This window comes from Hippopotamus amphibius, chromosome 14 (genome assembly GCF_030028045.1).
Source record: "Hippopotamus amphibius kiboko isolate mHipAmp2 chromosome 14, mHipAmp2.hap2, whole genome shotgun sequence".
In the NCBI taxonomy this organism is placed as follows: Eukaryota; Metazoa; Chordata; class Mammalia; order Artiodactyla; family Hippopotamidae; genus Hippopotamus; species Hippopotamus amphibius.
In genome coordinates this window covers 9,841,881-9,858,931 of record NC_080199.1, presented here as the reverse complement: position 1 = coordinate 9,858,931, position 17,051 = coordinate 9,841,881, and the positions used below count along the sequence as shown (strand labels likewise).

Genomic DNA, 17,051 nt, shown 5'->3' with positions numbered 1-17,051 from the left:
GAAACTGAGGTCCAAGGAGCTCAAATCTGCTACCTGAGGTCACGCAGCTAGAGGTGGTAGCACTGGGATTTGACCACAACCTTTCAGATTCCAGAACTTCAGCTTCTAAGCACCATTTTAGACTGTCTCATCAAAACAACATTTTCAAGCAATAGATGCGTGTTTACTTCTGCAATTTTGTACCCATTTCTTTTATACAGAACGTGTTCCTCCACCTTCCTAACAAAATTTGACTCATCATTTTTAGACACATCTTCCCGAACTGCCTCCAACCTGAGTTAGACGCGTCTACCCCCAGGCTCCTTGGGTCTTCGACCCAGTGCTCAGGGCTTCACACTATAACTCCCTAAGACTGTGTATCTCTCCCCTACTAAGCTGACAAGTTTTAATTAAGGGCAGGGCTCTTTGCGGTCATGTGGCCTGACATTGGATGTTTGTACACAAAAGAGAAGGATAACACAACGGTGATGAGATGAGGAACAAAGAAGGCAGCATCAAGGGCGTCCCACAAAGAGGCTGAAGTGGCCCGTTTGTGATACTTCTCAGCACTCAGTTAGCCTCTCCTTAGGTTCTTTACAACGTGGAATCCAATGTATTAACCAGCACAAATGACTCTTCTGATTTCACATGCGATATATTACTAAGATGAAGATGAGAGATGATTTTCTATCAGAAACAAAATCATAAAAAAGCATTTTGTTCCTGATGAAGTCTATGCTTCCAGCTTTATAAGATTAAAAAAATCATAATTGACTATCCATTCTATAAAACATATCTATGGTATAAAGCTTCACAAACGCATGCGTCTTTGAACAGGGCAACAGAGCAGCCAATTTATATCTATATATTGTTTTTAGAGTTTACTACAGACAATTTTAATCCCATTAAAAAACCGCTCTATTTTGAAATAATTTTAAACTTACATAATAGTTGCAAAGACAGCACAGAGAGTTCCTGTACATCCTTGACCCACCTTTTTTTTATGTTAGCATCTTACATAACCATAGGACACTGATCAAAACCAAAAAGTTAACCTTGGTCAAATACTTTGAACCAAAATACAGAACTTCTGAGGAACTCCCTGGATTTTGCAGGAATGTCTTTTTTATTTTTTATTTCAGAATTCCATTCAGGATTCCACATTATATTTCATTTTCACTTCTTGATACCCTCGTGTGTGTGTGTGTGTGTGTGTGTTTAAGCTTTTCCTTACTTTCTGGCTCCACAAAATACTCAAGTCTCATCTTGTGTTTCCCCTGCCTCAGCTCTAGAATCAGCCACTTCTCCAAAGAATATTGATTTATTGGAGAATGGTTTTTAGAAACAAAAATCTTAGGACTGGTTTTTCCTGATGTTACTGGTATGTCACTGCTTCTAGGCTTGCCCAGAGGAAAGAGCTAGGAAATATATGTATGCATGTGAGCCCTTGTATACACACATAACTATATTTAGTATCTACTTATTATGTATGTATCATATAACCATAGAGCTGTATACACATATCCACCTTTGTGTCTATGTATCTATCTACATATATATTTTATATAGGTATCTAGGTATCTATATATCTATTGATATATCTATTTATGCATCTATGTATCTGTCTATCTTCTATCTTACAATGAACTGAGTTCACACTGATACTCCTATTCCAATTGCCAGAGGCTCATTCTGGCATCGTCCCTTTGCTCACCTGTAACTTCTTTCTCTGATTGTGTGAAACTCTGGCTCTCATTACCTCATTAACTCCATATATTTCTTTATTTGTCCCACCTTAGTTTACAGATAACTAGTATCAGTGATGGCATTTACCATAAAATAAATCCCACACTTTAAAATGGAGGTTTGGAAGACATATATTTTGTATCCCAGTCTCCACACTGGGGTGTTGAACCCCAGCCATGCTCTGTCCCCTTAAGTAATTTCTTTCCAGGCAACCATCGTGCATTTTTCCAAGTACCATTCCTGAGTATGCCTGTGGTAGATTGTACAGTTGTTCAATTTTGCATACTTTGAGGGCAAAGGGCTTATTAGATGCACTATGAAAATTCACATTAACATATTTTATGCAAAACAACATGGAAATAGGGATAACATCAAATAAAATAACATACATATACATTTCTCATTTCCTGGTAATGATCTAAGTCATTCTTTTAATATCAGAGTAAAAAATATTCAATAGTCACACGGTTGTGAGTGAGGATGCCAGCCATGCCCCGTCTCCCACTGTGACTATTACCGAGCAAGGGCAGCGGGTAGAATGGAAGGAAGGGCCCACAGTGAAGCCATCAAAGCTCAGCTATGAATAAAGAAAAAGACGGGTCGCTGTTCTCAGATAAATTCCTTCGCTTTCTGGCCGCATTTTGCTACAAAAAAATCACTCCAGTGCAATCCAGTCTCATATCCGATTCAAGCCTCTCTCCCCCCGACCGCCCCGCCACCCCTCTGCCCACCCTCTCTGAGCTACGAGTGTGACTTCTGGTCTGGAAACGGGAAGGGGACGTGTCTCTTCTTTCATTGCTCACATCTCCTTCTTTGGGGTCTAGCTCCTCCAGAGGTGGAGAGTTAGAAGAAGAAAGGATTGTTTTAGAAAACCAGCCACATTTCAGGGTGGGCCACTTTGTGGTTTGGTCTGGATCTACCCCATTCAAAGATGATGGCTTTCTGTGAGCATTAAGAGACAGAGATATAAAATTCCAGCTTAAAAGGAATGATGTTGACTAGCTGGACCAATCAGATCCTCTACCAATGGAAGGTTGAACTTGAGACCGAGAAAGTGTCAATTATTCGTAAGAGAACCAAAAGTCAAAATTTACATGGAGAAACACAAAGACAGATTCTTTGTGTTTCCCTAAGGACAAATCACCAGCAGTCACTGCACCTTGTTTTTCCTTAAGGACGTGGTATCTCTTTTCCCCCCACCTCATCCAATCTCACCCAGATTTACGACTTCCAATAATACAGAGAACTTCGCTAGGACTGAAGAATCAAAGAGGGCAGGCATTTCTGTCTGGTTTGTTCCCTGACTTATCCCTCATGCCTGAGCAGTGCTTGGCACGTGGCAGGCACTGGATAAACAACTGAGAATGACATGCAATGTCCGTATTTGTATCTCTAGCCGGCCAGCCCTTGCTCCTAAACTCTAAACCTACACATGCAACCAACTATTAGGTGTCTCTGCTGCGTCTCGAACTCATCACAAACCCAACATGCCCAAGACTGAGTGAGGATCTTTTCCCACAAATAAGGTTCTGCGCTAATGTTCCCCAGTTCAGTGAATGCATTCATCATCCATCCAAGAAGACAAACCTGAAATCAGGAGTCATCCTTGAGACTCTCATTTACGTCCTTAATCCAAACAGTCACCAAGTCCCTGCTGAGTCTGCTTCCCAAACAGCTCTCCAATCTATACTGCCTCCCATCGTAAGGCCTTCAGTGGCTTCCTATTGTTCTGGGGGCAAAGGGAAAAGTTCTCGGCATGTTCCTCAAGGCGCTGCATGGTCTATGCCCCGCTTACTTTTCTAAGTTCACTTTATACCACTTTTTTCTGGGGTCATGCTGAATATGTTACCTTCTCTCTGGAATGTTCCTCCCTCCCCTCCCTTCTCAACACCCCCTTGAAGTTCACGGCTGCTCCTCCTACATACCTCAACCCAACTGTCTCTTTCTCCTTCCCCACTTCCCTGACCCCCAACGGGGTCAAGGTCTTCTATTAACTCCTCACTCCAATGCCGTTCTTTTCTGCAGAAAGTTCATCTCACATTATAAATATTTATCCACTGCTTTACTTGATCTACGTCCAGCTCCTCTATTAGACCCTAAGCTCCATGAGAGTAGAGAACTTATCTGTTTCTTCTTGTCTCCTTAACGCCTAGCCCCATGTTCTGCACACAGTAGGGACTCAAAGAATGAAGGGATTGAATTGAACAAGCAGAGAGCAGAAATGCTTTGGGTGGGATGGACAAGTACACGCGCTTCTCAGAACAAAGAACAGATGGGCTGCATGAAACCTGAGTCCCTAAGGAATCAAGGCCATAACAACACCCCATGTTCTGTGTTCAGGCACAGAGAGGGTAAACCTCAATACCTCACTTCTGAACACAGCTACCAAAGAGCCTTTTTGCAGTTCAACGACTGTGAGACACTGCAGAAAACTGAAAGCCAATTGTCACTTTTTTCTTCCCTTAGAACCATAACCATCCAGTTTCCCACTGCTTGTGAAAGCACCTGAAGAAAAAAAGTGCTGTTGGTGTTTAACATTTTTGTTCTCTTGATTAAAGAAAGCAAAGCGAGATAGCGTCCGCATGGCTGGGTGGGGGCTGAGGACTGGGCCTGCAGAAGAACGAGCCTCTTGCCTGGTTTGGACACATTTTCCCTCCAAACTTCAATTAAAAAAAAAAATTGAGAGGGTTATCTTGCAGAGCGCTGGGATAAACTGTAATAGAAGGAATTCTGAATTAGTACAATTACTGAATGATACAACCAACAACTCACCAGTGTAAATGTGAAGTCTTAGGCGAGTAATTTTATGTTTGTCCAATGTCAAGAAAGACCCAAGCTACCTTATTGAACATCCTGAGTGCCAAGGGATGAGGCAGAGAGCAGGTTTCTGAAAACAACAGCCTCTAAAAGTGATCTTGTCAATCATACATGGAATGAAATTCTGGAAGGGCTTAGAGAAACCCTTCTTCCAAGAAAGCCTCAAATTTATAACATTTATTATTATGGGACTTGTTCGATTAAGGGCAAAAGGAAATGAGTCCATTTGTTGAGAAAGCTGCTCTTGGTTGGTGAACGCTGTCTGGCATCCTGAGAGGACCCACTATTTCTCAGCTCTGTTACTTCCCGGCAGCAGAAAGAGGCCCTTTATTCTTGAGGCCGGGAGGTGTATTCATTTTAAAGAGCTGCTGCAACATGGTACCCAAAACTGGTGGCTTGGAAGAGCAGACATTTACTGTCTCAGTTCTGGAGGCTGAAAATCTCAAATCAGAGTTTCTACAGCTTTGGTTCCTTCTGGAGGTTCTGAGGGAGGGTCTGTTCCAAGACTCTCTCTTAGTTTCTGGTGACCGTGTGCACCCAGGTGTTCCTTAGCTTGTACACGCAACACTCCAGTCTCTGTCTCTGTGTCTGTCTCTTTTCCTCTTTGTATAAGGACACCAGTCATATTGGATTAGGGCCCACCCTAATGACCTCATCTTAACTTGATTTCAACTACAAATACCCTATTTCCAAATAAGGCCACATTCACAGGTACTGGGAGGGTCACAGTTCAACCTGTAATAGGAGGACATCAATTCTAACAGGTACCTCGTCTCTTGTCTTTTGAGTTCCTGGATCCCTGACTATGACCTGTTTAACTCCAAAATTCCAGTTGGCTGTTTCCCCATTTTTGCATTGACTTCCAGATTTCTAGGCTGTTATGTTTTCCTTTTTAAATTGAGGTATAGTTGATTTACAATATTATAAAGGTTTTGGGTATACCACACAGTGATTCACAATTTTTAAAGGTGATACTCCATTTTTATAGGTATTGTAAAATATTGGCCATGTTCCTTCTGCTGTACAATATATCCTTGTAGCTTATTTATTTTATACATGGTAGTTTGTACCTCTTCATCTCCTACCTCCATCTTATCTGTCCCTCTCCCCTCTAGGCTGTTGTCTTATGCTGATAATTGATATCCCCAAATTCTGAGCCTCTGTTTTGATCTATCAGCCTGAACCCTAATCTGAACAGTTCTCAGTCTTAGCTGCTTCATCTCTTTAAACAGATCGTGTTGTTTATGTCTTAGCATGACATAAGAATCTATTACTTTAAAAGAAGCCTAACAGTGAAACTCTATCAGAAATAGCAGATCAGGTGCTATATAAGATGGTCTTTTGAGATTTCAATTATGTTAGATTTTGGGTAATAATATGCAAGTTGACAACAAAAGAGTCATCTCTGACCAAAAGATTGAGAGAAAGGTTTCAAGTGGAGTTGGGTTACATCAAAGGCTTTGAGTAAAATGTTGAGTTTCCCAACTCTCAGCCACTAATGATTTATAGCTTCTTTGGGGTATTGATCTTTGGGCCCCTGGGCAGCTGAGTTTTCCCCGGAGCAGCAGGAATCCTAGATATCGGATGCCTCCAGCTGCATGTGATTCCCAGCTGTTGTACAAATATCATTCTCTATGCAAACCGCAATGGAAAAAAAAAAAAACAACAGTTGGGTAGCACTGCAGTAAATGATGTTAACATAGCTAAAAAATTGAGAATCAGTCTGTAACCAGGTGGTCTGTCTGTAAACTTGGAGTATGAGAAGTCTGAGAGGAAAATGTTGGCAATTTGTCTTTACTTTCTTAGCTGTCATCACTCTTCATCTTCTGCAACTCAACTTCTGCACCATCAGAATCCCTGAGCCTGCTCTCACCACCTTACCAAGATGGTGACCAAGTTTTTATCAAAATTCTTTAAAAATTGTGGTCAGAAACACATAACATTTACCATCTTAGTCATTTTTAAGGGTACAGTTCAGTAGCGTTGAGTACATCCACATTGTTGTGCAAAAGGTCTCTAGACCGTTTTCATCTTTTAAAATTAAAACTCTATAGCCATTGAACAACAACTCCTGTTTGTCCCTCACAAACCCCACTCTACTTTCTGTTTGTGTGAATTTGACTAGTTTAGGTACCTCATGTAGATGGGATCATACAGCGTTATCTTTTTGTCACTGGCTTATTTCCCGGAGCATAATGTCCTCAAGGTTCATCCGTGTTGCTGCACCTCGGAACGAATAATATTCTCCTTTATGTGTATACCACATTCTCTTCAGTCATTCATCTGTCGATGTACATTTCAGTTGCTTCCTCCTCTTGGCTATTGCGAATAACGCTGCAACAAACATGAGGGTGTAGATATCTCTTCGAGATCCTGCTTTCAATTTCTTTGGATATATACCCAGAAGTGGTATTGTTGGATCATTTCTGTTTTTAATTTTTGAGGAACTTCATGCTGTCTTCCATAGCGGCTGCATCATCTTACACACCCAACAGTGAGCAAGTGTTTCAATTTCTCCATATCCTTTCTAACCCGTGAACACAGAGTGTCTTTTCATTTATTTGTGTCTTCTGTAATTTCTTTCAGCAATCTTTTGTAGTTTTCAGTGCAGAAATCTTTCATCTCCTTGGTGATGCATTTTCCTAAGTATTTTATTCTTTCTGCCGCTATTGTAAATAGGATTTTTGCTATGGTGACTACTCCTGACCTCTCTGAAGCCTTTGAGATTGCGGACTACAGCCTCCTTCTTGATGACACACACATTCTTGTCTTTCCTCTTACCACTTGGGCTTCTCATTCACATTTCGGGCTCTTTCTCATTGGCTCACTGGTTTCATTTGTTGTTCCTCAGGGAACCATTCTTCCCTCGGCAAACTCGTGATTGCTGAAGGCTTAACTTACCACCTGCATATTAATTTTTGCCCCTCTCCAATATCTGTTTCAGCCCTGATATGCCACCTAAGCTTTAACCGTTACATCCACCTACAGACATTTCCCAGGCATTTCATAGAAAATATGACCCCTCATTCCCCAAAATAAAACAAACTCCCCAATTCTTCCTTCTCCTGCATCCTATGCCTTGGCATACCTGGGGCAATCTAGAAACCTGGGTGATGCTCTTGTCTCCAGCCTCTGCTCATCTTACATCCAACTGGTCACCAGATCCTACCCTATGCATTCCCTCCTCTGCATGTCACCAGCCCTTCATGTTCCCTCATCTCTATTTCCTTTCGTTGAGACTGCGATCACCATCTGCCTCAGGAATTGGCTCTCCTATCGTCAGTCTAGGTGCCCTTCAATTCATTCTCTGAACTGAAGCTAGAATGAAACTTTGCCATCTGCAGCAACAAGGATGAACTTGGAGGGTATTATGCTAAGTGAAATAAGTCAGACAGAGAAAGACAAATACTGTATGATATCACATATGCGGAATCTAAAAATATAACAAACTAGTGAATATAAAAAGAAGCAGACTCACAGACAGAGAGAACAAGCTAGTGGTTACCCGTGGGGAAAAGAAAGGGGGAGGGGCAACATAGGGGCATAGGATTAAGACGTGCAATCTATCATCTATAAAATAAATAAGCTACAAGGATATATTGCACAATATGGGGAATACAGCCAATATTTTATAATAACTGTAAATGGAGTATAATCTTTAAACATTGTGAATCACTATATTATACCCCTGTAACATATAATATTGTACAGTAACTAAACTTTAATTTAAAAAATTGGACTATAGGGGAGAGTATGTTGCTCTTGGCTTAAACGCCCTCAGGATAATATCTGAATGCGTAGCACTGCTCACGGCATTTCCTCTGCTCATTGTTGCTTATTTTTCCAGCTCACCGTTTCCTCCCTTGCTCTACACTCGAGTCACAGTGAACTCCTAGTGGCCTCCAAAAAGCCACTCTGCTTTTCCTTGCTGTTCTCTGGGTCTCAGGTACCCTTCTTCATGCCACCTTCTTCTAACCCACTTCACCTAGATAGGAATTACAGATTTTAGTCTGTTCCATACTTGGGAAAAAACATGTCTAATTTCATCACCTGTGAGCTGCGTCTCCTATGTGCTCCACAACCCCCTTGCAGTATCTGTTTACTTGTCACTTTCTGCCCCCAGCTCACACGCTATGTGAAGGCAGGGACTACCTCTTGGTCATCACTATGTCCGGTGTCCCTATAACACAACCTCTGAAACACAGCAGACACCAGGATTACAAAAATGGGCAGATCTAGTCTCTGAGTAGTAACATCTCACCTGTAAAAGGGATACCTCAAATGACACTAGCCGGACACCATTACGTATCTGAATCACACCACCCTCCTTCTCCACCCCCCACACACTGATCCCCAGCTGACTAAGCTATAGTCTGACTACAATCTGACCTCCAGTTTACACACCCGCAGGGAGAGAACCTGCTGATTCACAAATGCAAGCATCTCATCCAAGCCATTTTCCAGAGATGCGTCTTATGGTGAATGAAGGAACTGATTCTCTGAGCAGGTGGTGTGTCACCTGCATTAGAGTCAGAAAGTCCTTATTATCCCAATGTAAGCACTTTACAAATTATGTGAATTCAGGCAAGAAAATTATCTCCCTGAATGTTAGTTTCTGTGTCTTTAACCTTCGGGATTAAATGTAGTAATTTCATATGAAGTACCTGGCACTAAGAGGTTTTCAACAGGTAACACCCCAAATTTATTATTGTAGCAGTTGCATCCTTCTTTCTTGTTACGTTCGTTTGAGCTCACTCATGTGAGACGGACAGAATACGGAGAAAATGGAAGCCTCGACTCAGATCAGGACACGGCAACCAGTGCTTAGCTGAGTGCATACTCGGTCTCCTCGCTGCTGCCCTAAATCCAGAACGACTTCAATACAAGAGACAAGACAGAGATGAAAATAAAAGCCCCCCAGGTAAGGCTACAGAGAAACATTAACCACATAGCTCATATTTTAAAAAAGACCAAGATTTTCGTTGTTTTGTTAAAATCATAATCGATAAGAGAGAGAAGCCTCTTTACATGCCTACCCTCTTACTATGCGCTGGATGCCGTCAAAGACCAAACATTGTCAAATTTGAACCAAGACTCAAATGGGACTTAATACAGAGCTAGGGAAACAGTTTTAATTTCAGAGCTTTGAATTTAATCTAGACAGACAATCTCTATTTCCCTTTTCAATGATTCTTTTCCCTGAGGCTTCTCTATGTTTTTTTTTTCCCTCATAGTTTAATGAATTTTCTACTGCTTAAAAGAAAACCCTTTATACCTGTCTTGCACTGAATGTGCAAAAATCATTAAAGCTGCAAGAATTTTCTTCATTTTCCAAGTTTGTAAAACTCCACCTACATTCGCCAATGTTTCTGCTACATCACAGAGCATCAAGGTCATTGTCTTCTACTGCTATTTCCAGCAGAGGACAGCAGTAGGTCAAGGGGGTTTTTAGCCTCTACACAAACTGATTTGGCTTCTCAGAAGCCAAATTATACATTCACAGACAAGCTCGTTTCTAAGTCAATTTTCTGATCTTATGTAAAAAACCATTATCTATCTCTATTTCCATCTCTGTCTATCTCCACGTCTTGTATTGGGTTTGGGGGATGCTGAAAAGAGAATCATGGCCTCTAATTAGATATGGGGTCACATAAATTACGGCATCTAGGAAATGATCGCTACTGTTATACTGCTGCTAGGAAAGCAACAGATGAACTTTATGTGGATGCATCATTGGCACGATTTTTCAGAACATTATTTATTTTGGAGAGTGACAAAGGAAAAGCTATGTTAGCGGCTATAAAGGCACAACACTGATGATGTCATGGAGAGGGGTGGCCTGGGAATGAGCATTTACATCAGAATCCATCAAAAGTCATCCCCCAATGACCTTTAATTATTGCCCTCTGAGTCCTATCTTTAAAAAAAACTTCTGTCTATCAAAATGCCTTTATTAAGTAATAAATAATTCAATGTTGCTTCTTTTTCCTGAAACTAAAGCATACATGATGAGACTTCAGAGCATTAGCAGTAGGAAAGCAGGGCTGCCATCCAGAATTTGCAAATTTCCAGAGAGAAGCATTAAAGATGGCATTTTAGTCGGCACATCAGGTCTTACGTCGGGTACATGCACAGTTCCCTTTAGGCTTCCCGAAGTGTTAAAGAAGGCTGCTTGTCCCATCGTTTCTCCTGGAGACCCCCATGGGTCAGCATCCCTGGTTGTTGAAACCACTGTCTTAAAAGGCAAGGAGGCGACTTCAGAAAATAATGGGGAAAAGATAAGAGCCATGTTTCTACTTAAGGAAAATATGATTCCAGCACAACTGATTCTGCAGACTGTGCCTGCCTCAGGGAGCTTCGCCCTGAAAGGCTCTGGTGCACGGGGCAATCTGATTTAGGATTCCGTCACGTTTCTCCCCATTTATCACTGGCTTAGATTCATAATCTGTGCTCTTTCCTTTAATTTCATCTCTTGGATGTTTTCCTCGTTCATTTCTTCACTTCCTTCTTCTTCTGTCCCATTCTAGTTTCTTCACTGTGCCGTGCAGCTTTCTACCACTGTCTCCTACCCCGTCCACCTCCAGGGATGTAATCCTTCTCCCAAACGTGAGGACTGACTCTCTCTAATAGCCCTGTTGAATGTTTCATATTCAACGTCTCCATTTGAGAGGTGACTCACACTGGTTTCCATTACTCTTGAAAAATGTCTATGAACCAACCTGTATATTTTAACACAATTGTTTTTACCACAATCATAATAAAGTACATTAAAAGTCTCTAGCGGCCTCTCTAAAATGTTAATATGCTGCAACCACATTGTATCTGTGTCTAAGAAGGGTCCTTGGTCCAGAAGGTCCCTGAGGGAAGAGGTGCTCTGGGCAGTGAACGGTTAGCATCTCAGCTCTTAGCTTCTGCCAAAGTCCAAACTCCAGTGGCTCTAATTAGATCATCTGCTTTTTGAGGGGAAACAAAGAACTACGTTGGATAGTTTTAATGATTGGGTTGCTTAATTCACCTCCATCCCTGAGGAAACAGCCCCTCATATCAACAGTTATTTCATGACTGTAATGACGTCTCTGTCATCTAAAACATCATTAATTATCAACAAGTAATTAACAGTTCTACGAATGAGCCTCCACAACCAGCACGACTCATGTTTGGCATGTATATAGCTTTAATGTGACTCAGTACAGCGTAGAAGCTGATTCTGGGCTTTTGGTCCAAATTGCCTGGGTTCAAATCCCAGCTCTGCCACTTTTCAGCTGTGATACCTGAGGCGAGTTACTTAACTTCTCTGTGACTTGGTTTCCTCACCTGTAAGATGAAGTTATTAATAATACTTGCATCACATGGTTGCTGTGAAATTTAAATAAGTGAAAATACAAAGTACCTGGCACGGAGCCAGTGCTCAACAAATGTGACTGTGGCTATAAGAACCTAAAGACTAGGTGGTGGAAAGGGTCAAAGATGGAAAAAAAAAAGTTTAAACCGAATAAAGACAGACTTCAGAATACACATTGCTTTCTGGAACTCGAAACATTAAGAAAATCAAACACGTTTTCACATTTTCCCCGTCCTCTTCTCCGGGAATAATAAAAATAGAGTAAAATCATTTAAATCATGAAATAAATACCGGATTTGTAAAGCAAGGACTAAGGCGGTTATATAGCAGGAGATATTTATTGGTTGTGTCTAATTATGTGGTTGGTCGATTTCAATTTTGAACTCACTAATTACATATTTCTTCTACAACTAGAAACTATGAGAAGTATTGGCATCAATGGAGTAAACAGCTTCCCAACTCTCATTTGAAGAACCTACCACTCCACTGTTGCCACAAATTGAAAAGATCTGGAGGAAATCATGCCCACCATACCCAGATAACCATTTGCCAGTGTAGCCTCAGGACAGGGAAGAATTTAAATCCTTCCTTGATATGCTCACAGGGGGCATCTTTATATCAAATAGGTTTTTTGTTCCTTATTGGCGACTCTTGGTTAAAAGCATAGACTTTGGAGATAATCAGGAGTTAAGAAAATGAAATGCTTAAAGTGATTTTCAGATATATAAATAACAACAAAAATTTAAATAGGTTATGTTTTTGCTTTTTAAAAAGCAGACAACTCGAACCAACTTGAAAATTCTGAATGTGTAGGTCCTAAAATTTCTGATGGGATTTTCACCATTAACACCCAAGCCATTGCAGTGCTGGGGAGGGTGATCCCAGAATATTTATCCAGGCTCCCTCCACTTTCACAAATTCTGCTTCTCAAAGGGTTTCTTGGCTTTGACAGAGTCAAATATTCAAGCCAAGTAACCTCCATGAAGCAAAAACTATGAGAAGAGCTAGTCACACGTGTAATCTTTCTGCCATCAATAACATAATCTTCACACATTTACATTTACATTTTGGGGATATGCTTATCGATACCATAACATCCAATCCATTTGCATATAAAGCTGGGCACGTAGTTGATCAATTATTCTATCCCATTTCTTGTAACCACTTTGGGCACCCAGGCTAAATTCTCTTTTAGTGTCTAGGGCTCAGTCAAGTTTATGCTTAATAATTTTATGATGATGATTAAGAGTGTTACATATAATGATGCCAAATGGCAATCTGGCCCTGAGCCATTTCATTTCCAAACCACCTTCATTTAATGGCAGAAGGAGGATCTAAATTCAATTTACTATACTATGTCCATTTTAATTTTACTCAAACTAATGATATAAAAATATCCCTAGGATAATTAGAGGGCAATAACAATTTCCTTAGTTGATATTAGAGAAGGTTAAATTTAGAAGAAAAATTATTTGCCAACGCAGACTGTATTAGTTTATTAAAATCTATTTTTACTTGGGAGCTTGAACTGCTTTAATAGCACCTGTAAGCACATGTTTTGCCCTTATTTTTTTTTTAATGCCAATTTAAAAAATCCCCCATACATTACTTACTTGTTTAAGCTTCTTTAGATCTTCATCAAGTTCTAAGTTGTCCAAAATAACAGCAACAAACAAACTCAGGAGGATCTATAAAACGGTTAAACAACAATGAAAAAACCCACTTGCCACAAGTATCAAAATATTATATATATATGATGTAGAATATCTACCTAAAATATACACTATACAGAATGCATTAAACATGTAGTTGTGAATCACTGCATAGGTATTTTAAGATATTTATAACAAATACATTAAAGGAAATGCATCTGTTAACTGAAATAATATAAAATATTAATTTGCTTTATAAAACTGATTTAAAATGAAAATTAAGAAAACATTTTTTAAAATAACCCAACAATCTTACTTCTAAGACTATAGCCAAAGAAAATGATCCGAAGTATTGATGAAAATCTTCATATATAAAAGTGCCTGAAAGGGTTATTTGTAATAATGGAAAACCAGAAATAACATCTACCTTTAGGTAAATAGCTAATACAGTTATAGAGATCTCTATCGTCAAATTCACGCAGCCACTACAAATTTCCATTGTGGGAGCTTGTCTCCAAGATTGTGAGTCCCTGCTATGCATGGTCCTGTGAGATCCCTCGCTGAACATGGCTGGTCTGGGTAACCCACAGGTTACAGAAAGGATGGTGCGTGACTTATGAGGCTAGGCAGTAAAAGACACTGTGGCTTTCACCTCGCTCTCCCTTGGGTCACCCACTCTGCTGGAAGCCAGGTGGCATGTCCCTGTGGAGAGGCCTGTGTGGCAATGAGCTGAGGCCTCCTGCCCACAGGAGGATGTGACGCACCCATCTCAGAAGCAGATCCTCCAGCTCTAGCAAAGGCTTCGGGTGGCCGTAGCCCCCAGCTAACACCTTGACTGCAAACCCATGGGACACGCTGAACTGCAAATTCCCAGCTAAGCCTGTCCCAGATTCCCGACCTGCAGAAACCCCGTGAGACGAATGTTTACTCTTGTAAGCTTTTCACTTGTTCATAATTTGCTATATAGCAATAGATAACGAATACACTCATGCATTTTACCAGTATTGAAAAAATGCTTACAATATTAAATGAGAGTATATATGGCAGAAATGCAAGTATGTACAAAAAGAAATAACGGAGAAAATGCTAGGAGGAGGTACTTTATCAATGTTAATGGTGCCCGTCTTCATGAAACAATGGACTCCTCCCCCCCTTTTTTGTATTTCACCACATTTGCCCAATTTTTAAAAAAGGCATATGCTTCATTAGGAATGGGTAAATAAGGTAAAAGAAAGAAAACAACCAAAAAGTAGAATTTTAAAAATATTTTATTTCTAGTCCCTTTTCAACTTTGAATTCTCTAGAGTCCCACAGTCATTGGATAATCTTTTTCATTCTTAACTTACGTGCTTCCTTTGAATTTCCCTCTCAGCACGTTATTCCCATTCATTACTATTAGACTGTTAACCACAAAGGTAAGAAAATTGAGGCCATTTAGTCATGACTGTTAAGCACCAGAGAGATTATTATGCAGAAGTTAACGGCTAGCTTTTTTCCAAGTTTCATGAGCATATAACAAGGGGGAAAAAAGCCTCATCTACTATGAAGTTTTGACAGAACATTCGGCTTGGGACAAGTGCCAGCACCCATCCTTTTAATAGCCACAGCCTTTGGGATCCTAGCAGAACTTAAGGAGGATACAGAGTGCTCCATAACATAGATTAGTTTGCTTAATTTTTAAGAAATTGAAGTCTGGTTGATTTACAATGTTGTGTTAATTTCTGCTGTGCAGCAAAGTGATTCAGTTATACACACATATACATTCTTTTTAATATTCTTTTCCATTATGGTTTATTACAGGATATTGAATGTAGCTCCCTGTGACACAGGAAAAACAGTAGGACCTTCTTGTTTATCCATTCTATATATAATAGTTTGCATCTGCTAACCTCAGCTCTCACTTCATCCCTCTTCCACACCCCCTCCCCTCTGGCAACCACATGTCTGTTCTCTATTTGACCACAGATGTTTTTTACTTATGTCACCATGTCTGCCATACCGTGGACATCTGGGTACACATATACTCATGCTTACTCTAAACCAGACGTTATTCTACATGGGATATTTCATAGTTTAATCCAAGTCTAGCCCTCTTCCTGTGACCTTGAGGTTGATTTTGATGTTATCACCAAAAGTACTATCAAAGGAGGAGTCTCCTTTCTCCTGCATCCTCTCCCAGATTCAGAGAGACCACCTGGAGGGCTGCACTGGGAGTCTGACCTGTCATAGCACTTGTGTCTCTCCTGAGCACTGGAGCAGGCCCAGCTCTGTGCCCTGACCTAACAGCGTGTCCTGTCTCCCCAGGGAAAAGGCAAACACAAATCTAAGAAGAAAAAATAATTTCCCTGATTAAGAAAGGGAACGCTACTGTTTCCCTCCCTTTTCTTCGAGCATCTCCTTTGGGACACGTGTGCTTATATTCTGTCCCTTTGAGATGTATATAAATCTTTTTTAAAAGCTAAATAAGGCTCATCATTTTACAACCCAGGAATCGGGCCCTATCTCCCCTCCTCCATAGGAAGTTGGGAATATAACTTCGCCCTCTGCATCCACCTTACAAAACTACCCACTTATCATGGAAATATGAGAAGTTTTATTTTCCTTTGGATAAAGGCAATTAGCTATCCCAGAGGACCACCCCAGTTTTAGGGGGAACTGTATTTAACAAATGATGCCGTTGAGTCTTCTTCCCTGAGGACCAGTTGTTTTCACCCTGAGAGTGTGGATGTGATGTGGGGATGTGTATCAGAGGGGGACACGGCTTTCTGTCTTTGCCATCTCTTTGGCAGTTTGCCCGTGATGTCCAGTACAGGCTGGTTTACTGCTTATTCAATAATAAAACTGTTTTCTTTCTTGTCTACCTTGGTGGAGGTTTTCTGAGTTGTCAGGAGATTTTATTTTTAATTATTTCCCCAACACCAGACAGATGGCAGGCTGCTTAACCACGGCGAGGTTCTGCTATTCGATTAAATTGGACTCTGCTGATGTGTCAGACCCTGCCTGGTCAGGAACAGAAATGCAATATCATGCCCGCTGCTATGAAATTCACAATCGAATGAAGCAGACGTGGGTTGGCAGCCTGGAGGAAAAGAGCAACGTGGTTGGAGACCTTGGCTGGCAAAATTGGCTCTGTCAGCCACGAGCTACGTGGCAACCACTCGCCCACTGTGAGTTTCGATGCTTTCGTTTGTAAAATATAACGGCTATAATAATATCTTGACAAATTGCAGCTATATTATTTTTTCATTTAATCCTCCCCGAAGAATACTGGTGTGTGGCCTAGCTAATATGAAAATACTTAGACATAAACTTAGATATGTGACACAAAAACAGTTTTCTTCGTACTTTCACAGATCATTTGAATTTAGTCCATAAGCCCTCCATTTGTGTTGATGGTGGAAGATGGAATCTTGCTACGTGAATCCAATTTTGTGCTTTAAAACTCAGTTGCACTTGAATAAACGCTCCTTTTCTTTGTAGGTCTGGTTTAATGTCAAAGATGTGATTGTCACTGG

At 40.6% G+C, this 17,051-nt stretch overlaps 1 protein-coding gene across 1 annotated transcript in view; it reads right to left on the bottom strand.

Moving 5' to 3' along the window:
• Positions 1-17,051, bottom strand: part of NALCN (sodium leak channel, non-selective) — a 305,890-nt gene that overhangs the window by 99,783 nt on the left and 189,056 nt on the right. The window contains exon 14 of the mRNA XM_057707941.1: positions 13,498-13,572. Within this exon, the coding sequence (XP_057563924.1) occupies positions 13,498-13,572 (75 nt within the window). The remainder of the gene's footprint in view (positions 1-13,497; positions 13,573-17,051) is intronic.